Source organism: Acinonyx jubatus, chromosome A2 (assembly GCF_027475565.1).
Source record: "Acinonyx jubatus isolate Ajub_Pintada_27869175 chromosome A2, VMU_Ajub_asm_v1.0, whole genome shotgun sequence".
In the NCBI taxonomy this organism is placed as follows: domain Eukaryota; kingdom Metazoa; phylum Chordata; class Mammalia; order Carnivora; family Felidae; genus Acinonyx; species Acinonyx jubatus.
In genome coordinates, this window is record NC_069383.1 from 165,664,811 (window position 1) to 165,690,593 (window position 25,783).

The window sequence follows — 25,783 nt, forward strand, 5'->3', positions numbered from 1 at the left end:
ACTTCTGGAGGCAGCTGCTGCAAAATCCGTGTGCACGTTTGTTTTCAAGCACACGTTTTCAACTCGGTTGGGTAAATCAAATGGCAAGAGCGTGTCCAGTTTTGTGAGAAATCCCCAGCCCTCGGTGTCTGCATTCCAGGCTTTGGAGACGGGTGTCGTGGGAGCTCGTTGTTCTGCGTGGCCTTTGAAGGTGGGTGTCTGTCCCTGTGCTCACTCCTCACTGGACTCTGGGTTTCCGGGCGGGCTCCTCGTCTGTCACTGTGAGGCGCTGCGCTCAGTGTCTGTGGGTGGCAGCTTTGCTGGCCTGACCAGTCAGGCCCTGATTTCTCCGTGTTTGAAGTACTTCCTAGCTGTGTTTTATTTTTGCTGGATACAGGATTCTGGGTTGATTTATTTTCTTTCAGCATCTTAAATATGGTCCATTTACCCCTGGTTTCTGTTGCTTCAGATGAAGAACTCCAGTGTTTCCCCAGGTAGAGCCTGTCTCTTTCCTCTGACGGTGATTTTTGTTTCGTATGTGGCGCCCCCAGTCTGATTGGGGCGCACGGAGGTGTGGCTTTTATGCGGAGCTGTTTGGGCACGCTGGTTAGTGCCTTTCCTAAGTTTGGGGACGTCTTGGCCACTGTCTCTCCTGACATCTCTGCTGCCCCCGAGTGTCCGGCCACACACGAGACCGCCGGGTGCTCCCTGCCCCGCAGGCCTCCGCACGTGTCTCCTTCCCTCCTGCGGACCCCCAGCTGCTACGCACACTGCGTGTGGCCCGTCCCCCAGCGTTGTCTCGCTCACACCTCGTATGTTTTGGTTCCGGTATGTGTACTTGGGTTTTTCCATTTCTCTGCTGAAATTCCCCATTTTCTACCTTCTCCTGTCGAAACTTTAACTTTTTTATGATAGTCACCTGGGATCTTTGCTGTTTCAGCCTCTGGGTCGTTTCTGGATGCACTTTCCTCTGGGTTGGGGGTCCCCCTTTCTCCAGCCCTGCCTGTTGTTTGTAAATGAGTCCTATTCCTAGTGTTGATCTGGACACACAGAGGCCCCTGCCAGTCTTCCCTGTGACCGTGGCGCTGCTCAGCATGCCCTGTTTGTGGTGGCAGCTGTCCTCCTCCTGCCTTCCTCAGCTTTGAGACGGTAGCACCTCTCAGCGCTGGAAGTTGTGCTCTTGGGACAGTGCAGCGGTGTGGGCAGCGCTCAGGCCGGGCATCGCCGGTGCGGTGTTCTGCTTCCTGTACGCTCACCCTTAGGTGCGCTTTCCTCCCTGGTGCCTGCGGTGGCACCGGAAACTGCAGGGAACCGGGCCTTGTGTCTGTGCTCCCTCCCCCAGTAGCGCCAGCGGAAGCCCTTGAATAGTATGTCCTCTAGTGTCTTGTAACTGAACTAGTGACCGGCCAGGCCTGTGTCAGCTGCTCACCCGCGGAGGCAGAAGCGGCCTCCCAGGCAGGGTCTGGCGGTCGGTCTGGGTGGAGGGGTGACAGCAGCAGGGAGCACGTGGGGGCAGGAGCGGCAGCTCAGTCCGGAGGGGTGCTCAGGCTGAAGGGCCCTGGAGTGGGAGTCACCCTGATAACCCCAGGCTGTGGGCCCTCAGTCATTCGTTATTGGGTAAGCATTGATTGGGGGCCTGCTGTGTGCCGGCCCCTGCCCCTGGTGCTCAGGGCTGGGGAGGAGAGGATGGTACACAGACACAGATAGTGCCAGAGCTCAAGGGGCTGCTGGACACGGAGGTGCGTGTGTGTCTGGGCGGGGGTGGGGGGGTGGGGGGGTGTGACTGTGCAGTCAGGGTGGTCTGCCTGAGGTGGCAGCTTAACCTGGGATTCAGAATTCACCGCTGCTGGATTCTAACTTGAAGGGGACTCCCCAGGACTTGAAGCAGCCTCCCCGCTGCTGTTTGATTAACCCTCCGGGGTGGTTCCTAGTGAGTCAGGTGTTCCTGGTGAAGTACTTCAGTGCCACCTCAGGGCTTAGGTGGGCAGACATGCTCGCGGACCGGCCTGTCCCAGCTCCCCAGGTGTACAGCTCTGGGACCCTTAGCAGGGGCTAAGCCCCAGTTCTGGAAGAACTCCCAGTACGGCCTGAGCCTCTGAGAGAAGTGTAGTAAGACCTGGGAGCGATGGCGGCACTCAGGTGGCACCCACTGTGTGGGCGGCACCTTTCTGCCCACCCGCCGGGCATCGCACCCTCAACTTCCATCACCTGGAGCCCACGAGGTTGATGAGAACTGACCGCCACTCCTTGGTAGACCATAAGGGACCAAGGGGTTGGTGTGGTCTCTAGAGGACATAGGCAAGTCCCTGGCACCTGCAGGTGGGGAGAAGCCTTCCAGGGCTGGCTCCCAGCCCAGGTTCTGTCCCCAGAGCAGGCCTCACTAGCCTCGGATTCTCTCCGAGAAGGATGTAAGACGGATTCCAAGTGCAAAGCCTCCTTGAAGTGTGAAGGAACCCAGCTAGCAGACCCCATTCCTAACCTTAATCCTAATCCTTACTGCCCACATTAGATTTTAATCCTGACCCTATCCAGGTGTGTTTTAAGGACAGGGTGGGATTGAGGTCAGCGGGGAGGGCTGATGGCTCATCAGAGAACAGGCCATACTTCTTCCTACCCCTGGCCTCTGCCCGCAGGAGCCTCCCCTAGAGACTGCTTGGGTCCCACTCGCAGCCCCGGCCCAGGTCACCCCCAGGACCACGCTCCCATTGGCACGCTCCCCCCAGCGAGTAGTAGGGGCTCAGTAAGAACCCCGCATTTCCTGGACTCTGGTATAGCATTGCCCTTCGTCTACTTTAACTGAACATGTCTGGGCAGTCACCCTGAGGTTAAAGTGAGTTAAATACAGCAATGAGGAGGCTAGCTAGCATTTATGGAACATTTTGCTGGGCATCGCGGATGCTGATCGCATGTAAGTCAGGTAATTTGCACAAAAACCGTGATTCATTAGGCATTGCCTGAATGAGTGAACAAATGAAAGACGGGAGCTGGAGCCCAGGACCTGCGTTACCCCGGGGCGCCCCCCCCCCCCCCTCCGAGTGGCAGCAGGAAAAGCCAGTGAGCAGGGCCAGAGCCTACCTGCGGGGTGGGGGGGGGTGCCGCACCTGCTCGAGGAGCGGGATCCAGCCGAGCCTGAAACAGGACCCTTGGGACAGCCCCACCCCGGCCCAGACACTGGAAAATCCCTCTGGGCAAGTAAATATGATCTCCCCACCCCCCCACCACCGGAAGAAGTCTAGGGGCGAGGGAGGAAGCTGGATTTTTTTTTTTTTAGGATGTGCCCATCACTCCCGCCCCCAACAACGAATGCGGTTGGAAAGAGGGGAAGCCATACTGGGGACATGCCTATCACACTATCTTTCCGGCACACCACAGACGGAAAATCCGGGTCCAGAAGTTTCCATGCTAGCCTTTGCCAGGTCCTGGGAGTGGGCTGAGTTATTTTGAGTGAGTGTGTGGGGGAGTGTCTCTGCCGGCCCCTCAGAAGAAGGAAGTTGTCCCAGGGCGCAGAGGAGCTGGCGCTCAGACACCCGCCCCCAACCCTAATAGCAAAGGAGCTCCAGGTCTGCTGCACACTGCCCCTCTTCCCCAAGGTCCCCGGCTCCCTCCTGGGTCCCCCGCACCCTGTAAGTGCCTGTGCCTGGTCACCTTCCCAGGGAGCAGGGTCAGTGGGACTCTGAGTTTAAGCCCCAGCCACCTTTGGATCAGGGGCTCCCTGTCTTTCTTTGGGTCTGGCTCCCTTCATCTCTAAAAAGGGTTGAGACTCCCTCGCTAATGCTCTGTCTCTCAAAAATGAATAAATGTAAAAAAAATTTTTAAAGAGTTGGGAAACATCCTGTTTTAGGGTTGTTGGAGGGGCTTGGAGGGTGAATGTGTTTGAGAAGTCAAGGGAGCAAACCCTGGGGCCAGGCCCCCTGGGTTCGACTCTCCCCCACCTCCCCCTTTACACTGCGTGACCCTGAGTGACAGAACCTCGTGTTTGTGTCATGTTTCCTGCCGTGTCAAAGCAGGGCTCTCGCCAAGGTTTCTCAGATGGTTTCAGCCCAAAGGATCTAGTGATGGCCCCTTGGACCTCAGTTTCCCTAGCTTAGATGCTCTTGACTCCTGGGCGCCTCCCAGCTCAGGGCTCCCTGGGACCTAGTGGGGGCACGGGGCACAGAACCTAACCAGCTTGTGAGCGAGTTCCTACGTCTACCTCCTGCCACCTCCGTTTCCTCCTCTGTAAAGTGGGGACAGCGCCAACAGCCTCCACGGTGGGTGCTGAGGGGCCTGACCTGAAACGCCACGCATCACCGGAATGCCAGGGCTTCTTCCAGCATTGGGAGGAGAGAAAAAAAACCCCGCGATTAAGCCATGACACCCCATCGGTTTTCATACTTTTTAGGCACTTCCTGACTCAGACGTACTAAGATGTGCGCAGCGCGAGCGCCGCCCCCCCCAGTGAAACCGATGCTCAGAGAGGGGCCTGGCCCCTCGCCCGCTCCCTCCCTCCCTCGCTGGTTCGCTGGTTCCTTCCTTCCTTCTCGCCACCCGGCCCTTCCCCGACTCAGCCTGCCCAGTCTGAGGGTGACTCTGGGCCTCGGTCCCTCAGCCTCCCGGCCAGGGCGCGGACGACCCCTCCGGGCCCTCCAGACCCGGGCTGGGGTCTCCCGCCCCCACGCGCAGGAACTCTCCAGCCGGCCCCTCCCTGCCCGCCGCGGCCGGACTCTGCCCCCGCCCCGCCCTCCCGCCGCTCCCCTGCCCTCCGCTGCCCTCCCCTGCACGCCCCGCCCCGCCCCGCCCCTGCTGGGCCCAGCTCGGCGCCCATGTGACCCCGCTGCCAGGTCGGGGCGCGACGGGACGCGCTGGGACCGGCGTCGGGGGGCGCGGGCGCGGCCCGGGGCGGGGGCGGCATGGAGCGGAGGTGGGTCTTCGTGCTGCTCGACGTGCTGTGCGTGCTGGTCGGTAAGAGCCGCGGGGCCCCGCGCGTGGCGGGGCGGACCCCTTCCCCGGCGGTGCGCGCCCAGGCGCCCCGAGGGCTGGTTTGTAGCGGGGGTGGGTGGGGTGGGGGCCGCAGGCGGGGGAGCTCTGGGGTGACCTCCGCGCCCACATCGGCCTGCGTGCCCCCCCACCCCCTCGGCCGTCCCGGGTCGCGGAGGGTTTGCGTCCCCCGGCCGGGGCGGTGACTCACGCGGGCGGCGGTCCAGGTTCTGGGCGGCCAGGGGCGCGGCCGGGGGCGGGGCACCGCCGGGAGGACCTCCACCCCCACTCCCGGGATCGGCGTTCCCCACGGGCACACTCAGCCGCTCGGTGGGATTCGAACCCCCTTCCCAGGCGGGGTGGGGTGGGGTGGGGGTGCACAGGTGGAGAGAAAGGCTGGGCCCCGGGCTACGGGTGGACCCGTCGCCTCCGGCGGCGCAGACCAAACCTGTCGGGCGGGTTTGCGGGCCAGGCTGGGGGAGGGGGTGGCCCGAGGCCGCCCCCCTCCCCGCCCCTCCCCCAGGGTCCCGGGAACAAAGGCTGAGTGTTTGCTCCGGGGCGGTGCGGACAATGGCCCCGGAATTCTACCCCCCGGCGCGTGGAGGGGCCCCCTCGGGCCTAAGTCACACCCCCCACCCCCTCCTTGTGGGGTTCCTGCACCTCCGCCGGGACGGAGGTCGCTGAAGGGCGGAGGGGTAATGCCCTGAAGGATCGCGCGCCAGCCCCAACCCTCACCCTAACCCTAAGCTCTTTGGAGTGGGCCAGGTGGTAACGGGAAGAGGTCCACAGGGGGGACTAGCCATCCGCTAGCCCTAGCCATCATTTATTGAGCACCTGTTATTTACATTTAAACATCCGTGTGGCACTTATGTATCCCAGGCGCTAAGTGACATGCAAATAATTAAGTCTTTTCCACGGAACAGTCTAAGGGAGGTGCTGTTTCAGCCCAGAGAGGTTCAGGCACCTGCTGCAGGCAGTGTTGCTTCTTTGTGCCAGGCGCTCGAGGCCCAGGCAGACCCCGCTACCATTCTTGAAGCTTCACGATATAAGAAGTTGGGTTTCATTGGGTGACAAGGACCCTGATGAAAAAATGGGGGGCGGGGATGATGTAAAGGCAGGGAGGTTCTGGAAGTGTCTGCCATGAGGGTGTGAACCAGAGTTTCCCAGGCAGGGAAAGGCCCCCCCCCCCCCCCAGTTCAGTGCTTTGAGCTCTGCTTCCTGAATCCACAGCTCTGGTTCCAGCTGAGGGTGATGAGCCTCCAGTGGAAGGGGCTGGGGCTGGGGCTGGGGGACAGGAGGCGGAGGCTAACCTTGCCGCCGAGGCCCCTTGCGCCAGCCCCTGCCGTGGTTGGGTTGCAAGGATGGGGCTTGACTTGGTGGCTCAGCATATTCTAGGCCCCGCCTCCCCGCTCCCCCCCCCCAACTTTGGGGGTCTCCTGCCTGGCTTCTCTGCCTCTACCCTTGCCCTACCTCACAGCAGCCTGAGGGAACCCGTTGAACGCATGCTCTGCTCCTTTGCTCCAAGCTCTCTGGTGTCTCCCACCTCACTCACAGCAAGATTCCCGTTCTTACAACACCCTCCAGTCCCAGTGTTCCAGCCGTCCAGGCAGGGTCCTTTGCTGTTCTCTGGGACTGCCTTTCCCTCTGCCTGGAGCTCTTCCCCAGATCTGCCCTGAACTTCCTCAGCTCCCTTGATCCACCTTCTTTTCTGTGTGGCCTCCCCGATTCCAGTCACGTTGACCCATGATTCTTTATCCCTAACACTCGGCTCCATGGGCAGACCTCTGTGTTTCCCTTGACTCAGCACTAAATTCGGTGTCTTAGGAGGAGGAGTTGGCCCTGCCTCCTGCGGTATTCATGCCAAAGAAGAGTCACACCCTTTTACACTTGTCACCTGCCCTGCTGGGGGGCAAAGGGCACCCTGCCTTCGTTTGTCACCCTTGGCTCAGCGGGGTCCTGGGACCCCAGTACTACAGCAATGCCTTTCGTTATTCTGCCAGAGCTTGTGGCTCCTGAATATGTCTTTGGACTGAGGCATCGAGGCCCTTGGCCCGCTCAGGGTTAAAGGCAGGAATGCAGGTGTCTCAGCTCTGGCCCTTTCTGTGGTGCGTTCCTGGTCTCTCTGGCCTGCCTTACAGGGAAGGGCAGGGAGGGCCTCTCTTCTTTTAAAAGATGCTTATTAAAACACCTGCCTAGGCCAAGCCCTGGGCAGGCTCCGGGGACAGCCTTGAACATGGTGGGCCCCCCTCAGGTGTCCGTCAAGCCCTTTGGGTGGGGCTGACAATCAAGTATCACACTATGTTGCAGAAGTGCATACAGGCCCAGAGATGTGGAGAACAGAAATTCTGTTCTGTGAAAGGGGCGCCAGTGTGGGCGGTCAGGAAGGGTGGACAGAGCTCAGGGAAGGTAGCTTGGTTGCATGGGAGGGTAGCTCGGGGACGGAGCTCGGTTGCATGCTTATGGAGTTTGCTCGGGGAGGAGAAAGGAGGCTGGATGGGAGTGAGTGAGGGCGGAGGTGGGGTGGGGGCTGTACAATGGGCCCGGGGAGGATTTTGGTGTTTATCTGAGGAATATGGGGAACCATGAGGGGGTTTTAATGAGGGAGCAGACTCCCATTCGCCATGGGGAAAGCTCCTTCTCGCCGTCAGGTTGACGCGGAGGTGAGGAAACCAGGGAGGGAAGGCCGAGGCAGGTGGCCAAGTGCCCGGCAAAGGCTGGCATTTGTGGCCCCCGGGCTTGGCTGGCGGGACCACGCAGCATGGGAGAACCGTGTGGCCACTGACTCTCTGCCCTGCCCCCAGCCTCTCTGCCCTTTGCCACCCTGACGCTTGTGAACGCACCATATAAGCGAGGGTTCTACTGTGGAGATGAGTCCATCCGGTACCCCTACCGTCCAGACACCATCACCCACGGGCTCATGGCTGGGGTCACCATCACAGCCACCATCATCCTCGTAAGGCAGGAGAGGTTGGAGGGTGGTAGGTTGGGTGCTGGGGGTGGGGCCAAGTTTTGCCCTGAATGGTATGTGGGGAAGGGGGCCCCCCGCTTTGGAGTTTCCAGAATCCCAGCAGACTCCGGGAGGCCAGGCACCCCGAAGCCCTTTCTGTGGGGAGTCCGAGGCCCAGCGAGCCAGGGCTTGGTGGAGACCCTCACAGTTGCCTCCCCAGCCCAGCCATGAGTGCCCTCAGTGGCTCCCTGTGCAGGTCTCTGCCGGGGAGGCCTACTTGGTATACACAGACCGCCTCTATTCCCGCTCCGACTTCAACAACTACGTGGCGGCCGTCTACAAGGTGTTGGGGACGTTCCTGTTTGGGGCTGCGGTGAGTCAGTCGCTCACCGACCTGGCCAAGTACATGATCGGCCGTCTGCGGCCCAACTTCCTGGCGGTGTGTGACCCTGACTGGAGCCGCGTCAACTGCTCCGTGTACGTGCAGGTGGAGAAGGTGTGCAGGGGAAGCCCCGCCAACGTCACCGAGTCCAGGTGGGTGCTGGACCGGCCGCCTTCACTCGGGGCGATGCTGGGGACCCTAAGCCACGGCTGTTCCCACCCCTGGGGGAGGAGTCGGGGCTAGAGCAGGACCCCCAGGCGCTGGATGTGGAAGGGTGAGCTTCCTGGAGGGTAAGGTGGGGTGAGGCCGGGTGGGGCCCGTGGGCCTGGGTTGGGGAGGTGTGGGGATGTGAGGTGGGGCCGGGATGTGGGGTCCCGAGCAGAACAGCCCCCCCAAACCTCAGGCCCCACTGTCCGGCTTCTGCTCTGTGCTCTCACATTCTCTGATAAACTTCTCAATTAATTGGCATCTATTTTCCTGTTTAAAATTTTGAAATAAAATTCACATCCCTAAAAATCACGGATTTAACTATTTTAATACATACAATTCATTGATTCTTAGCACATTCACAGTGTCGTGCCGCCATCCCCACTCTCGTATTCCAGACTATGTTTATCATCCCAAGAAAGAAGCTCTGTGTCTATTAGTTATGAGGCCCCCGGCACTGCCTCCTCCCTGAGCCCCTGGCACCCACGAACCCCCTTCCTGTGGGTGGGTGTGCCTCTTCTGACGCTTCACGCACGTGGGGTCACGCACCGTGCAGCCTTTTGTCTGGCCTCTCCAGTGTCTGTGCTCACATGTGAGGTGTGTGCGTTTCTGCCTCACTTCTTTCGGGGTTCTTGTTCTGTGCGTTTTCTTTGTGATTGTGATGTGTTCTTGACACGTGTGCCTTGATCACTGTGTAACGTCCTTTGTCTCTGCGAACGGTGTTTTTCTTTTCTTTTCATCGTCTGTTTTGTCCCATAGCAGCGTGGCCACTCTGGCTGTCTTTTGGTTGCTGTCTGAATGGAATGCTTTTCCCACTTTCATACTTTCAGCCTGTTTGTGCGTCTGAAGGTATACGGCATATGCAAAGCTCCGTCACTTTGTAAGTTTGTTTTGCAACCTCCGCCTTTTAATTGGAGAGGTTAATACATTTATATTTAATGTAATCCCCCATAAGAAAGAGCTTCTGGTGTTTTGTTATTTGTTTTCTACATATTCTTTTTTCCTGGCTTTAGAATTTCTTCATTACTGCCTTCTTTTACGTTAGTTACTGATTGTGCAGAAAGTTTGTGGCTATATAGCTCTGCCCCCCTTATGAGATTATTTTCACAAATTATATTTTATACATTGTGTGTTCATCAACTCAGATGTATAATTACTGTTTTACTCAGGTTTTTGAAAAATGAGGCATAATTGACATAATATGATGCGATGTTTGTTTTAGGTGCGCAACATGGTTCAACATTTGTATTTACCTTGAAATGATCACCACAATAAATCTAGCTAACACCCATCTGTATGTGCAGTTAAAAAATTATTTTTTTAAATTTTTATTTGTTTATTCAAAAAAAATTTTTTTTAACGTTTACTGATTTTTTTGAGACAGAGAGGGACAGAGCATGAACAAGAGAGGGTCAGAGAGAGAGGGAGACACAGAATCTGAAACAGGCTCCAGGCTCTGAGCTGTCAGCACAGAGCCCGATGTGGGGCTCGAACCCACGAACCGTGATATCATGACCTGAGCCGAAGTCAGACGCTTAACCGACTGAGCCACCCAGGTGCCCCAATTTATTTATTTATTTATTTATTTATTTATTTAAAAATTTTTTCAACATTTATTTATTTTTGGGAGAGAGAGAGACAGAGCATGAACGGGGGAGGGGCAGAGAGAGAGGGAGACACAGAATCGGAAACAGGCTCCAGGCTCTGAGCCATCAGCCCAGAGCCTGACGCGGGGCTCGAACTCACGGACCACGAGATCGTGACCTGGCTGAAGTCGGATGCTTAACCGACTGCGCCACCCAGGTGCCCCTATTTATTTTTGAGAGAAAGAGAGAGAGAGCACACAAGTGGCGGGAGGGGTAGAGACTGAGGGAGACACAGACTCTGAAGCAGGTTCCAGGCTCTCAGCTGTCAGCATGGAGCCCAGCACTGGGCTTGAACTCACACACTGGAAGATCATGACCTGAACCAAAGTCAGATGCTTAACCAAGTGAGCCACGCAGGCATCCCATAAAATTGTTAGAAAAAAATCAGGAATTACGAGCTCAAGTACATGAATACTGATGGTTGTATTGTGTAACTACCTTGACTCGTGTATCTCAGATCTTTGTGTGAGCCTGAACTAACTGTCTAGCACCCTTCATTTCTCCTGGAAAGACTCCCTTTTGGAATTTCTTATAGGGCGGGTGTTTGAGTAATGAATTCTCTCGGTTTGTGTTTATCTGGGAATGTCCGAATTTCTCCTTCATTTTTAGGGGGTGATTTTGCCAGACCTAGAATTCTTGGTTATTTTGAAAGTATCACCCCACTGCCTCTGGCTTCCATGGCTTCTGACAAGAAACTGGCTGCTAATCGTACCGAGGACCCTCGTACCACAGCGGTCTCTTCTCTTGCCGTGTGCACGGTTCTTGCTGACTGTCCTTGGCAGTTTGATTACGCTGTGTCTCTGAGCTTCTCCCGTTCGACTTCTTAAGCTTCTTAGATGTGTAGATTCGTGTCTTTGATCCGGCTTGGGCAGTGTTCAGCCATTATGTCTTCAAATAGTCTTTCTGCCCCTGTCTGTCTCTCCTCCCCTCTTTGGGCTCCCCCGTGTGTGTGGGCATCCCTGGTGCCTACCTCTTTTTCTCCCTTCTTACTCTGTGCCCCTCCAGTTGAATTGTCTCAGTTGACCTGTGTCCATGCTCACAGTTCTTTCTGCCCATTCAGACCTGCTAGTGATTTTTCATTTCAGATACTACTTACTGTTTTCAGCTCCAGAATTTCTGTTTGGTTCCTTTGGATAACTTCTGTCTCTTTGTTGATATTCTCTGTTTAGTGAGACATTGTTTCCCTCTTTGAACAGATTTTAAATGGCCAGAGAAAAGTCTTTGTCCAGTAAGTCTAGCACCTGGGCATCCTGGGGACAGCTTCTATTAACAGATTTCTTTTCACCCTGTGTATAGGCCACACTTTTCCCCCTGTATGCTTTGTGACTATTTGGTTGAGAACTGGGCATCTTTAATGTTGTCATGTAGCAACTCTGGAAATATCTTGTGCTCTCCCACCCAGCGATTATTGTTGCTGTTTGTTGCAGTTGTCGGTCGGTTGGTTAGCGACCTTTTTTTGAACTAATTTTGTAAGTTCTGTATTCTTTGTCATGTGTGGCCATGAAGTTCTTTCTGTTAGCTGCACGATCAGCTAGTACTTGGACAGAGATTTCCTTAAACATCTGGCACTGGGAGAAAGACCTCTCTCTGAGTTTGCCGATGGGCTGTGTGTGCTGTGTCAGGGCCTGCCTTCCGAGCTCAGGCAGGCTTCCTGTTTGCGCAGCACCTGAAGGTCAGCCAGAGGTGAGAGCCCAGGGCTCCTTTCCTGAGCGTCCTGGTGGGTCCCTGTGCCTCGGCTGCCATGCATTGCCCTGGGCAGCAGTGACCGACATTTGCTGTAAAGGCTTCAGAGCAATTCCCCAGGTAGCTGCGTCGGCCACAGGAGAGTGGCGTAGCTCTGCAGATCCACCAGATGGGTCCGGACAATCACAAATCCGTGCAAAGAGGTCTGTTTTGCTAGTGCTGGTGGTGGCCACTGCCAGTGTGATTCCGTTCATACGAGTGTTTTCATTATGTTTATGGAGGGCTGGACCTTTGGAGTTCCTTAATCTGCCATTCTCTTGTCCACTGGTGTCCTTTTTGCTAAACCTTGAGCTTAATTCCTGCATCAAGAACCACAGATGGGAAATGATCCCCAAACTGTGGTGTTATCTGTTTGTCTGCCCTGGTTCTGAGTTTGTGGCCTACGGTATCCTTGTTAAAGACTGTGAGCCCCAGTTGGAGACTTTGTTTTGTGTGGTCAGGGAAATGAAAAGGGGCCACGTCTCCCCATAAAACCCTCCCTATGCTGGGTCCCAGACTGTGGGATACACAGGGGGCTGGGGGCCAGGGGCCCGGGGACTTCGAAGGCAGAGATGTCAGTAGTGAGCTTCCCGGTCTCTGAGCCTGGGCCCTGGGCTCTGTTCCCTGTGCAGCCCCTCCTGACACCTGTGCTCTCCTTTCTTAGACTGTCTTTCTATTCTGGACACTCCTCCTTTGGGATGTACTGCATGATGTTCTTGGCGGTGAGTCTGTTTCCCAGGATTGGCTTGTGGGACTGGGCCTCAGTTTCTCCTTCTGCAAAAGGGGGAAGGGGAGGTAGTGATGGGTCGAGGTGACTGGTTTGTTCTTAGAAACTGGAGGCTCCCGGCCTGCTGGCTTTGTGTTCCTGGCCTCCACTCCCGTCTGCGCCCTGGGTGTGGGGTGAGCCCAGCGGGCTCCTGGGCTGATGGCTGCCCTCCGGCCCCCAGCTCTACGTGCAGGCACGGCTTTGCTGGAAGTGGGCGCGGCTTCTGCGGCCCACAGTGCAGTTCTTCCTGCTGGCCTTTGCTCTCTACGTCGGCTACACCCGCGTGTCTGACCACAAGCACCACTGGAGTGATGTCCTTGTTGGCCTCCTGCAGGGGGCACTGGTGGCCGGCCTCACGGTGAGCTCCTGGGTCAGGAGACCCACCCTGGGTGGGGGGATCCTCTTGCCCTCCCCACTCCACTCTTCCCCCTCAGAGCCCATCCCTCACCCCCCACGACCTTCCCGTTCCCCTGCCCCCATCAGCCCTTGTCTTGTCTCCTAGGTTCGCTACGTCTCGGACTTCTTTAAGTCCCGGCCCCCACAGCGCTGCCTGGAGGAGGAGGAGCTGGGACGGAAGCCCAGCCTGTCACTGACGCTGACCCTGGGTGAAGCTGACCGCAACCACTATGGGTACCCGGTCTCCTCCTCTTGAGGCGGGCTCCTTCTGTGCATCTGCGTGTTCATGGTCCTGGCGGGGACCTCCGCTAGCCTGGTGGTGAGGGCTCCAGGTGCCCTGTGCTGGCCACTGGTGGGCGTTCCACTAACCCTGCCTGCTGTGCACTGGCCCAGGGGTCTGGGGGTGCACAGGGCAGCCCCAGCGTTTAAAAGAGGGACTTTGTCCTCTTTTCTCCCTTTTGTTGGATTAGAGGGGGACCAAGAGACCCAGCTAGATGCTGTTTTTGTAAAGTGTAATGTATAGGTGGACTTTGAGTAAAATAGAGTGTTTGCTTGACAACTGATGATAGTCTCTATCCCTTATGGCCATTCTGAGCACTGTTCGTACAGCAGAGGGGGAGACACTGCCTTGCTTGGGGCTCAGCTGAGCTCAGGAGTCAAAGTGGCTGGTGGCAATGTTGCCCTTTGGAGTTGCGGGGAGAGTGGCACCCTCTTTCCCTGGCCTCACCCTGTGTAGCTCTTCATCTGGCTGTCGATTCATAATTATCACACCCTTTAATAAACTGGTAAACCCAAGTGTTCCCTGATTTCTGTGAGCCACTCCAGCAAATAGAGACCCTAAGGAGGAGGTCATTGGGACCTTCCGGTCTAGTCAGTGGGTTAGAAGCACAGGTAACAGCCTGGGGCTTGTGACTGGCATCTGAAGTGGGGGGTGGGACAGAGTCCTTAACCTGTAGAATCTGATGCTGTCTTGAGGTAGACAGTGTCAGAATTGAGTTCTTGGATACCCCAGTGGTGTCCAAGAATTGCTTTGTGGTGTTTTTTTTTTTTTTTTTTTTTTTTTTTTGAGGAGGGGCACTTCCTGGATGTTGAAATTGGGTCCAGAAACTGAAAGAATTGTCTATGAATCCATTTAGTCAAGAAGACAAATGAAAGTAACAGCCAGGCCTTTACTGGCTTCCTCTGGTCCTATCAGCAAGGGGAAAGCTGGAGAATGCACCAGCTGCCTGGTACACTTTCCCCATGGCACGGTGCTTGGGTCAGGGGTCGGGTGCAGCAGCACGAGGCTCCTGCAGGTGTCTGGGCCCAGGCGGAGGGCTAGGATTGGGGAAACCCCAAGTGCCGAGTCAGTGGAGAAAGGTGTCTTCATGGCTCTCCCCTCACAATAGGGAGGCCTCTACTGAAAGCACCCCTCCCCCATCCTGCTCCCCCAATAGAGGTCCTCAAATGGAAACTCCTGGGAAGAAATTCACTTATGGCTAAGGTATAGTCAGAGGGGCCGGAATCTGCAGAGCTGTACCCCAGGCCTCCTATGGTGGAGCCTGAAAGGTCACACGTGGGGCATGGGCCTGGCACTGAGCTCCTTATCCCCCTTTCTGCTTGGTGATCCCCTCCAACTGACTGGGACCCTGCCCTTAAATCTTCCCATCTCGGAAGTCCCCACCTTTAACCGACATACCTGGGGTTCCTGGGGCTCCGAGTCTGTCCACATCCTGCGTTCCTGGAGGGCTCACAAAGCTGCAGCTCCTTTGTCCTGACTCTTCCCCTGTGGTCACTCACCTGGGGCTTCGGAACCAGCTCCTACTCAGTCTGGGAATGGCGACTCCCCACCATTCACCAAAGTGAAATAGACGTAAAATAGATGGAGACTAACCGTGAGAAGTGCATGCTTTTAAAAAGGAGACATGATCAAAATCTTAGTGTAGGGAAGGCTTTTGTAATTGGGGAAAACAGAAAATGAAGTTGAGGCAAACCCGGGGCCTGGGCCAGAGCAGTGGCTCAAGAAGCGGCACGCACCGCGAGTGGTGGACCCTGCGTGCGTCCAAGAGGCTGGCGCCTTCAAATGATGCAGAGCATCCAGAGCTCACCTTTTCAATGACATTGTCAGCAGTGAGTTTGACTTTTTTTAAATTTTTTAAATGTTTATTTTTGACAGAGAGAGAGAGAGAGAGAGAGAGACCGAGCGTGAGCGTGGGAGGGGCAGAGAGAGAGGGAGACACAGAATCCGAAGCAGGCTCCAGGCTCTGAGCGGTCAGCACAGAGCCCGAGGCGGGGCTCGAACTCACGGACCGCGAGATCACGACCCGAGCCGAAGTCGGACGCTCAACCGACTGAGCCACCCAGGTGACCCGTGAGTTTGACTTTTGTACTGAACAAGTGCAGGGGTGCTGGGGGGCTCAGTCAGTTAAGCGTCTGACTTTGGTTCAGGTCATGGTCTCAGGGTTCGTGGGTTGGGAGCCTTGCGTTGGGCTCTGTGCTGACAGTTTGGAGCCTGGAGCCTGCTTCAGATTCTGCGTCTCCCTCTCTCTCTGCCCCTGCCCCCCTCTCTCTCTCGTTCTCTCTCTCAAAAATGAGAAGAAACATTAAAAAACATTAAATATTTGCAAAATGGGTGACTTACTGTTAACTGTTAATGTTTATTTGCCCATAGAAGATGTCTTTATGCCACACCCCTCTTGGGGTGTTCTGGCCAGGCCTCAGGGGGATAATGTAGCACCTGGGGGCACAGATGCAGCCTTGAAGCCCCAGATGGAGACCATCTCTCTGGCCTCCGTGACCTTGCCCTTGGTGCTATGGGAGACAGGCAGGAGGGTGGCCTGGATGCCACAGAACGCCAGCATGCTGGATGTCAGGAACTTGCTGGAGGCGTCAGGAAAGCCACCATGAAACTGCCCCGGGGCGCGGGAGCTGAGGCATCACAGGACACAGTAGAGGGCAGTGATGGAGCCCCGGGCCCAGAGCCGAGGCATTCCAGGACACAGTAGAGGACAATGACGGAGCCGTTGCTGCACAGGAGGAGGACATACCCAGGCTCGGGCTGTGTCTGTGTCAGGGAACGGGGCGAGGTTCCCAGCCGGAGCCCACAGGGAGCTGGGGCTCAGGGAGCCGCCCTCTCTTCCCTGGTGCAGTGACCCTGAAGACCAAGGCCACAGTGATGGTTTGGGCCGTAACAGTGCAAACAGCCACGATAGAAACCACTCCAAATGCGGTTTGCTGGAGCACGAGGGTGGCTGTGTCGGGAAGGCTGATGAACTGTAAGGTGGGGGAGTTGAGCAGGACGTAGCCGAGGGCCCTGTTGCTGGCTTTGAGTGGGAGAGTGCCTCGGTGCTTCCTGAAGACCTCAGGACCACAGCCGTGAAAACAGAGTGCTATATTGCCCAGACCTGTGTCCAGAGTCCTCAAAAGGCATAAAAGTCACAGTCTGCTTAGTGTTTGAGTAACCACCACCCGGACACTTTGCATGCTGGTATGCATCAATGAGAAAGCAGAGATACAGTTTCTTGGGCCCAGTGGTTCTTACAGGTTAGGAAAGTTAGGACATATTGGTACACCAGGCAGAGACACAGGCAAGCTCTCACACACATAATTGTAGGGTTATCCTTATAGTTTCATGGAAAAACAGTAGTTCCTCTTTTCTTTTTACAAAGGGGATTTTTCTGTTGATTCTTTGAAACTCCTAAATTCTTAGCCATGGAAGTATCATTTCTCATGGCCTGTTCTCAATGCTCGATATTTCCCCCACTTTCTGATGTTAATTGTCTTTTGAAAAACCCTTCCTAACTGACTATTAGAAGATATGCAGGAATTTTTTTTAAAAGTTTTTTATGCGCAAATGCTAGTGTGGTTTTGTAGGAGATCATGTCTCCTTTGGTATAGGTGCATACTGAATTAATTAGGAGTGAAGTCTTGTGATGTCTGTAACCTACAATCTTTCACAATAGAAGATGTCAAGCAAACATGGCAAATTTATAATAATTGCAAAGTCTGTGTTTGCGTGTAGGTATTCATTATGTCACTCTCTGTAGTATATTTTGAGAATTTTCATATTCAAAAAAGGAAAATTCTGCTCAAGTGAATTTTCCTAAGTTAACAGCATCCATTCATTTCCCAAATGAGTCCCTTTTTAAGCTGCAACAACATAAAACCCTAATTGAAAAACAAGATTATTATAAGTCTTAGTGTTGGTTACCACCCTGATATAAGAGGGCAGTTTCCCCCCACTCATTAGTAGCAGTGGTGACACATCTATGCCCTTATCACTCTGAACACTTGGATTTAGACGGAGAGGGCAGGAGATACGGAGCTGTGACTAAAAAAACTATAATCCTCTTTCAACACATTTTCAGCACCTGGACAGCTCCTAGGGCTTCTCTACCAGCCCATGGACTCCTCCTGTGTCAGAGACATAAACACGCTCCCCAGTTTTTCTGTTAGCCTTATTTTTTAACAGTTGAGACTTGTAGAATGAAGTGGCCCAGTTTATATACTTAATAGCCCAATTTTGGGTGAATCCAGGACTTTGGATGGGAATCTCCAATCGGTAAAAGGCCAGAATTGCTGACCACAGGCGGCTGCTCTGTACAGGCACACAGCTCTTTCCTCTCATGTCTCGCTCCTAGCTGCCAGAGGAACTTCTCCCTCTCACAGCGTCAGAGACAAATAGCCACGCCACATTCAGCTGCGATGTAGCAGCAACAGCAGCGACTCCAAGGCCAGAGCCTCATCCCTGAGGCCACCTGGTTCAGACCTGGGAACTGACCCTTGACCCTCTGCAGAAGACTAGGGTTAGGGTTAAGGTTAGGGTTAGGATTAGGGTTAGGTCCCAGGAGACTCCAGGTGCTGAACCCACAGCAGTGCAGTCGTCTCCCCTAAGAGCTGAGTGGAGTGCACAAGGGAGGGTGCCGGTCAGGATTAGTCTTTGGGTTCCAAGGCCAGACAAGTGTATGGGCCACTGGTCGGGTGGGCCTCAGGAATCCTCTCGGGCAGCTGTAGCCGGGCCTTGGAAACCGCATGGTGTTCCAGGTTCTATGTGGAGGGATCCTGCACCGCTTCTTGACCCAGGCGTGTGGTGTTGTCAGACTTTGGTAGTGGGTCCCCATGGGGAGATAGCCTTAGCTAGTGTTATGGTTTAGTCCACGGACGTCGCCAGTGCTGAAGCGACTCCAGTTTCGTGATCTCCCTCGAGGGCTGAAGTGAGGGCCCATGCGACGGTGCGGCTGAAGTGTAGGTTTAGGGTTGTAACCCGTGATCTCCCTCGAGGGGTGAATTGTAGGGTTGGAGAGAAGGTTAGGTTTCGGTTGAGGGTTCTGGTTAGGGGTAGGGTCAGGGTTAGGGATAGGTCCCAGGAGGCTCCAGGCACTGAACCCACAGCAGTGCAGTTGTCTCCCCGAAGGGCTGAGTTGAGGGCACAAGGGAGGGTGGCGGTCAGGATTAGTCTTTGGCTTCCAAGGCCACACAACTCTATGGGCTACTGGTCGGGTAGACCTCAGGAATCCTCTTGGGCAGCTGCAGCCGGGCCTTGGAAATCACATGGTGATGTTTCAGGTTCTATGTCGAGTGATCCTGCACCGCTTCTGGACCCAGGTGCATGGTGTTGTCAGACTTTGGTATTGGGTCCCCATGGGGAGATAGCCTTACCTAGGGTTAGGGTTCCGTCCTGGGATGTCGCCAGGGCTGAAGCGACACCAGTGTTGTGAATTCCATGGAGGGCTGTAGTGAGGGCACTTCCGTGGCTTTGCATCTGGTGTAGATGTAGTGAGATAGATAGGGTTAAAGTTTAGGGTGAGGATTATGTTTAGGGTTATGTTTAGGGTTAGGATTAGGTCCCAGGAGGCTCCAGGCACTGACCCCACAGCAGAGAAGTTGTCTCCCCGAAGGGCTAGTGGAATACACAAGGGAGGTTTCCAGTAAGGATTTGTCTTTGGGTTCAAAGTCCAGACAAGTGTATGGAATGCTCTTCGGGTAGGACTCAGAAATCCTCCGTTGTAGCTGCAGTCGCACTTTGGAAATGACATGGTGATGTTCCACGTTCCATGCCGAGTATTTCTGCACTGATTCTCTAATCCGTGTGTGTGCTGTTGTCAGACTTTGGAATTGGGTGCCCATGGGGAGAGTGCCTTAGCTAGGGTTAGGGTTTGGTCCAAGGACGTCGCCAGGACCGAGGTGACACCAGTGTTGTGAATCCATGGAGGACTGAAGTGAGGGCACATGTGTGGCTGTGGGTCTGGTTTAGAGATAGTGTGATAGATAGGGTTAGGTTTCGGTTGAGGGTTCTGTTTAAGGTTGGGGTTAGGTCCCAGGAGGCTCAAGGTACTGACCACACAGCAGAGGAGTTGTCTCCCCGAAGGGTTGAGTGGAGTACACAAGGGAGGGTGCCGGTCAGGATTAGTTTTGGGTTCCAAGGCTAGACAAATGTATGGCCCATGCTTCGGGTAGGCCTCAGGAATCCTCTTGTGCAGCTACAGTCGCGCTTTGGAAATGGCATGGTGATGTTCCACGTTCCATGCTGAGTATTTCTGCAGCGATTTCGAACCCGTGTGCATGCTGTTGTCAGACTTGGAATTGGGTCCCCATGAGGAGAGAGCCTTAGCTAGGGTTAGGGTTTAGTCCAGGGACGTCGCCAGGGCCGATGCGACACCATTCTCGTGAAATCCATGGAGGGCTGAAATTTGGGCACATGGGTGGGTGTGGGTCTCGTGTAGAGTTAGTTGAGAGATCATGTTAGGTTTCGGTTTAGGGATAGTGTTACGGTTCTGTTTGGGGTTAAGATTAGTTCCCAGGACGTTCCAGGCCCTGAACCTACAGCAGTGCAGTTGTCTCCCCAAAGGGCTGACTGGAGTGCAGAAGGGAGGGTACCGGTTAGCATTAGTCTTTGCGTTCCAAGCCAGACATCTATATCCGCACACTTCGGTAGGCCTCAGGAATCCTCCTCTGCATCGGAAGCCGTGCTTTGGAAATGACATGGTGATGTTCCACGTTTCACACAGAATTATCCTGCACTACTTCTCAACCCATTGTGCGTGTTGTTGTCAGAGTGTGGAATTCGGTCCCCATGTGGAGAAAGCCTTAGCTACGGTTAGGGTTTGGGCCAGGGAAATCTCCAGGCCCGAAGTGACACCACTCCTGTGATCTCCCTGTATTAATGATGTGAGGGTACATGCATGGTGCGAGTCAGGTGTAGGGTGAGTGTTAAAGTGAGGTGAGGTTTAGGTTCACGTGTATACTGTGGGTCACCGTTAAGATTAGGGCTTGGTCACAGGAGGTTCCTGGCACTATACCCCCAGTAGGGCAGTTGTCTCCCCGCAGGGCTGAGTAGAGGGGTCTAAGGAGGGTCCCAGTCAGGCTGAGTTTTGGGTGCCATGGCCACTCCTCGGTTAGACCTCAAGAAGTCCCGTGTGGAGCTCCTTCTGGTCTTTGGAAATGACATGGTGATGTTCCAGGTTCCATACCGAGTAATCCTCCTCCACTTCTGGGCCCCATGTCTGTCATGTCCTCAGACTTAGGAATTGGGTCCCCATTAGGAGAAAGCTTTAGCCAAGGTTAAGGTTCAGTCCGGGGACGTTGCCAGGGCCAAAGCGACACCAGTGCCGTGATCACCCTGGAGGGCTGAATGAGGGTCCATGCGTGGGTGCGGGTCATGTGTAGGGTTAGGTTTAGAGTTGGGGTGAGGTTTAGTTTGAGCGGTATGTGAGTGTCACAGTTAAGGTTAGGGTTAGGTCCCAGGAAGCTCCAAGCGCTGAACCTCCAGCAGGGTAGTGGTCTCCCCAGAGGATTGAGTGTGGGTCTCATCAGAGCAGGCTGTTCAGGCTTAGTCTTTGTGTGCCAGGGCCAGCCTCGTGTGTGTGCCATCTTCAGTTGGGCCTCATCAACCCCCTTGTGCAGCTCCATGTGGGCATTGGAAATGTCATGATGATGTTCCATGTTCCATGCCGAGTCATTCTGCACCGCTTTGGGCCCTTTGTTTGTGGTGTTCTCAGAGATAGGAATTGGGTCCCCATCCAGAGAGGTCCTTAACTAGGGTTAATATTCTGTCCGGGGACTTCACCAGTGCCGATGTGACACCATTCCTGTGTGTCGTGTGCGTTGAGTTAGGGCTTGGGATTGGGTTTGGTGTTAGGGGTTAGGGTTATGGTTAGGGTTGGTGTTAGGGATTAGAGTTAGGTTTATGCATTAGGATTTGGTTTAGGGTTAGGGTTAGTGTTTAGGGTTACGGTTAGGGGTAGGGTTTGGAGTTAGAGTTAGGTTAAGGCGTTAGGTTTGGGCTTGGGTTAGGCTTAGTTTTAGGGTTATGGTTTGGGTTTGAGAGTTAGGGTTATGGTTAGATGGTAGGGTTAGGTTTAGGTGTCAGCGTTAGTGTTAGGGTTTGCGTTAGGTTTAGGGATAAGGTGAGGTCTAGGTCTAGGACTTGGGTCGGGTTATGGGTTAGGGGATTTGATTAGGGTTAGTGTTAGGGTTAGTGTTAGAGTTTTATGGTTAGGATTAGGGTTAGTTTTAGTTTTTATAATTTTAGGGTTAGTGGGTCGAGTTAGAGCATTAGGGTTAGGGTTTTATGGTTAACGTTATAGGGTTAGGGTCAATTTAGTGTTAATTCGGGTTATGTTTACCTTTATGGTTCTGTAGGGTTAGGGTTGGGTTTAGGCACAGGGACAGGAGAAGGGTTTAGTATTCGTGTTATGGTGTGGGTAGCTGTTGGGTGTAGGTGTTGGGATTTGGGTTAGTGTTAGGGTTAGGGCTAAGGTAAGAAGTAGGTCATGCTTGCATTGCCACTTGGAGCGGGAGGATGTTCATGTGTGGACACCGCCTTCCGTCTGGAGGTATTGCGTTCATTTTATCGCCCCTGTGTCTTTGCACTGGAGGTTGTTCTTGCCTTGCCCCATTCCAGCTTGGCTCTGGAGTGTTTTACACCATCACCCTGCCTTCTCTCGGTTTGGTAGGTTTTCACGTACACCCTCATCTGTTTTTAGTGCATCTGGTGCATAGTTTTAATCTCTTTATCATTTATTTCTCCTCTGATTTTAATTATTTTCTTCATTCTGCTCTTTGGGGGTTTTGTTTTGTGTCCTTTGTCTGGCTTTTATAGTTATAATGTTATGGAGTTTACTTCCGTTTTTTTTTTTTTTTTCCTGAGGCAGACCTGTATTGCTATAAACTTCCCTGTTAGAACCAGTTTTCCTGCTTTACAGAAGTTTGGATTGTTGTGTTTTCATTTTCATTTGTTTCCATTGCATTTTCGATTTTGTCTTTGATTTCTTGGTTGAGCCATTGATTGTTTAGTAGCATGTTATTTAACTTCCATGGTTTTTTGCCTTTTCCAGATGTTTTTTTCTTGTTGTAGACTTCTACTTTCATAGCATTGTGGTTTGAAAAGACACATGGTATGACGTCGATCGGTTTGATTTTGTTTTGGCTTTGTTTTATGACCTAATATTTTATCGAGTGTGGGGAATGTTCCATGTGCACGTGAAAAGAATGTGTATTGTGCTGTTTTAGGGTGGAATGTCTAAAATATATCGGTTAAGTCCATCTGGTCTACTCTATCATTCAAAGTCACTACTTCCTTGTTGATTTTCTGATGGAATGATCTTTCCATGGATGTCATTGGGGTGTTAAAGTGCCCTACTATGATTGTATGACTATTAATTCTTTAGTTTTGGACTGTTTTGTGTATTTGGATGCTCTCAGGTTGAGCGCATATATGTTTACAATTGTTCTATCTTTTTGTTGGATTGTACCTTTTATTAGTATAGTGTCCTTCTTTGTTTCTTGTTACAGTTTTATTTTTAAATCTATTTTGTCTGATATAGGTATGGCTACTGCAGTTTTCTTTTGATACTTTAGTTCTATAATTAGTCTTTTGTAGGTAGAAAATAGATGGGTCCTATATTTTATTCATTCTATCACCCAGTGCCTTTTATTATGAAGAGAGAGAGCACAGGCATGGGAGGGCAGGGTGGGGGGAAAGGGGGAAGAGGGAGACAGAGAGAGAGGGAGAGAGAGAATGAGAATGAATCCTCACCAAGTTCCATGCTCAGTGCAGAGCCCAGTTGGGGCTCAATCCCATGATCCTGCGATCATACATAGCCTGAACCGAAATCAGGAGTCGAAATCTCAAGCGATTGAGCCATCCAGTTGCCCCTATCTGTCACCCAGTGCCTTTCATTTGAGCATTTATTCTGTTTCTGTTCAAAGTAATTGATAGACATGTACTTGTCCTAGTATTACTTGATGTTGGTTGTTTCTGAATTTTTCTGATCCTTTCTTCTCTTTCTCTTTTTTTGGTTTGCTGGGTTTCTTCACAACTTCAGAGTTGAAGTTGCTTGCCTTTATACTCTGCATATGTATTAGTGGTGTTTGATTTGTGGTTATTATTAGGTTTGTACCTAACCACTTCTGCATATAGAAGTCTATATTAAGTTGATAGTTATTTAAGTTTGAACTACTTCTTTACTCCTCTCCTCCCCGTGTTGTAGCTATGTAGTGTTTCTATTTCAAAACCTTTCATACCGTGAATACCTTGACTGATGTTTTACAGATATACTCACTTTTATTGCTTTTGTGTTTCGCACTTTAATATTGTCACTTTAGGTGTTTCTTTTCCACTTAAAGAGTCCCCTTTAACATTTCTTGCAGGGGTGGTTTGTTCGTTGTGAACTCGCTTAGTATTTATTTGGGAGCCTCTTGATCTCTCCTTCCATCGGAATGATAGTTTGCTGGATAGAGTTTCTTTGGCTGCAGATGTTTTCCATTCAGCACCTTTACCATACCCTGCTGGTCACTTACGGTTTCAAAGTTTCTTCTGAAAAACATCCAGTGATAACCTTATGGGGTTTCCCTTGTAGGAAAATGTCATGTTTTGTTTTCCTGCTGTGAAAATTTTTCTTTATCACGACATTTTGCGTTTGATTACTATATGACTTGGTGTGGATCTGCTTCTGTTGAATATATTGGGGGTTCTTTGTGCCTCCTGCTTCTGGATCTGTTTCCTTCCCCGCATTAGGGAAGTTTCCATCTATAGTGTCTTCAAATAAATTTTCTGGTTCTATTTCTCAGAGTTCTGAGAATGAGAAATAGGACAGAAAAGACCTATTGAAGATTCTCTGATGAGTCACTGGATTTGCATGCGTGGAAGATAGATTTGGGACTCAAATGAACAACCTACCTGTAACTTCGAAGACCTAGAAAAAAACAACAGTCTACGTCCAATGTTCTCAAAAGGGGTTTGAGAGTGCAAACCAATGAAACTGAGACCATGAAATCAATAGAAAATATGAAGAAGACCAACAGTGGGTTTTCAGAAGAGTGAAACAAAATTGTCAAGATTATACCTAGACTATGCTAAGACAGAGGGAGGACCCAATTCAAAAGAATTATAAATAAAAGAGAAGACATTACGCCTTATACCAAAGAAACATAAAGCAGGCAAAGAGGTGACTACGGCCAAATTAGATGCCAGCAAACCGCCTACCTGGAAGAAATGGATAGGTTCTTAGAAACACACAAGCTACCAAGACTGTATCAGGAAGATATAGAAGGTTTGCACAGACCCATTAAAAGAAGACTGTATCAATACAAGAAGATAACCAATGCAAGTAAATTGAATCAGTAGTCGAAGTTCTCCCAGGGAAGAAAAGCCCAGGACCAGGTGGATTCAATGGTGAATTTGACCAAACATTTGTAGAAGAACTAACAGCAGTCGTCTCACTGATTCAAAAGGAATGAACACCACCAAATTCATTTCCTGAGACTGGAATTACCCTGGTAGGAAGCCAGAAAAGGATACTACCTGAACAGAAATCTATAGGCCAGTATCCCTGTGATGCATATAGATGAATAATTCCCAGTAATGTACAGGCAAACCAAATTCAGTGTCACCTTAAAAGGATCATTGACCGTGATGAAGGGTTTTCTTCCTGTAAAGGAAGGATGTTTCAGAAATGGAAATCAATCAAAGTGACCCCTCACATAATTGAACTAAATAAAAATCAACCAGAACCAGACTCTTAACTATAAATAGAAACGGAGGATTACTAGAAGGGAGGTGGGCAGGGGGATGGGTTAAATGGGTGATGGGCTAAGGAGGGCGCTAGTAGTGAGGAAAACTGGGTGTTGTATGTAAGTGATGAATGACTACATTCTATACCTGAAACTAACATTACACTGTATGTTAACCAACTGGAATTTAAATAAAAACTTGAAAAAATAAATACTAAAGAAATACATAAATAAATTTAAACTAAAATAAATACATTAAAAAAAAAAAGAAAACTCATGTGATGATGTCAATAGACACAGAAAAAAAGTTCTGAGAAAATCTGGTATTCATTTGTGCTAAAAACCTGTTTAAAAATTCAGTGTAGAAGGAACATATCTCAACATAAGACAGGCCATGTATGTGAAGCCCACAGCTAACATCATACTCAATAGTGAAATTGTGAAAGATTTTCCACTAAAATCAGGCACAAGACAAGGATGCCCTAGATCTGTGAAGGGGATTGGTTGATGCAGCCTTCTGGTTATGGAATGAATAAGTCACAGGTAGAAGGTATAGCACAGGGGACCTAGAGAATGGTACTGGAGTAGTGATGCATGGTGACAGATGATAGCTACACCTGTGTTAGCGTAGCAGAATGTATACACTTGTCCAATTACTATGCTGTTCATCTGCAACTAATGTAACATAGTGTGTCAGCTATTCCCAAATAACATGGCCTTTTTTTTTAAATAAGGTAAAGGAATGAAATAAAAAGTTTAATGTAAAAGAACCTGTTAATATCTAATCAAGA

The 25,783-nt window shown here is 52.1% G+C and overlaps 1 protein-coding gene across 2 annotated transcripts; it reads left to right on the forward strand.

Annotated features, from left to right (window-relative positions):
• The first annotated feature begins 4,762 nt into the window (after positions 1–4,762).
• PLPP2 (phospholipid phosphatase 2) lies at positions 4,763–13,564 on the forward strand. 2 transcript variants are annotated; one of them, XM_027049200.2, is made up of 6 exons: positions 4,763–4,920; positions 7,737–7,888; positions 8,139–8,416; positions 12,504–12,561; positions 12,787–12,963; positions 13,108–13,564. In XM_027049200.2, the coding sequence occupies exons 1-6, from the start codon at positions 4,869–4,871 to the stop codon at positions 13,255–13,257; spliced, it is 867 nt and encodes a 288-aa protein (XP_026905001.1). In that variant the 5' UTR covers positions 4,763–4,868; the 3' UTR covers positions 13,258–13,564. The 2 variants fall into 2 exon arrangements, with proteins under 2 accessions (XP_026905001.1, XP_026904999.1); XM_027049198.2 differs by having other exon boundaries at positions 4,769–4,879.
• The last annotated feature ends 12,219 nt before the right edge of the window (positions 13,565–25,783 follow it).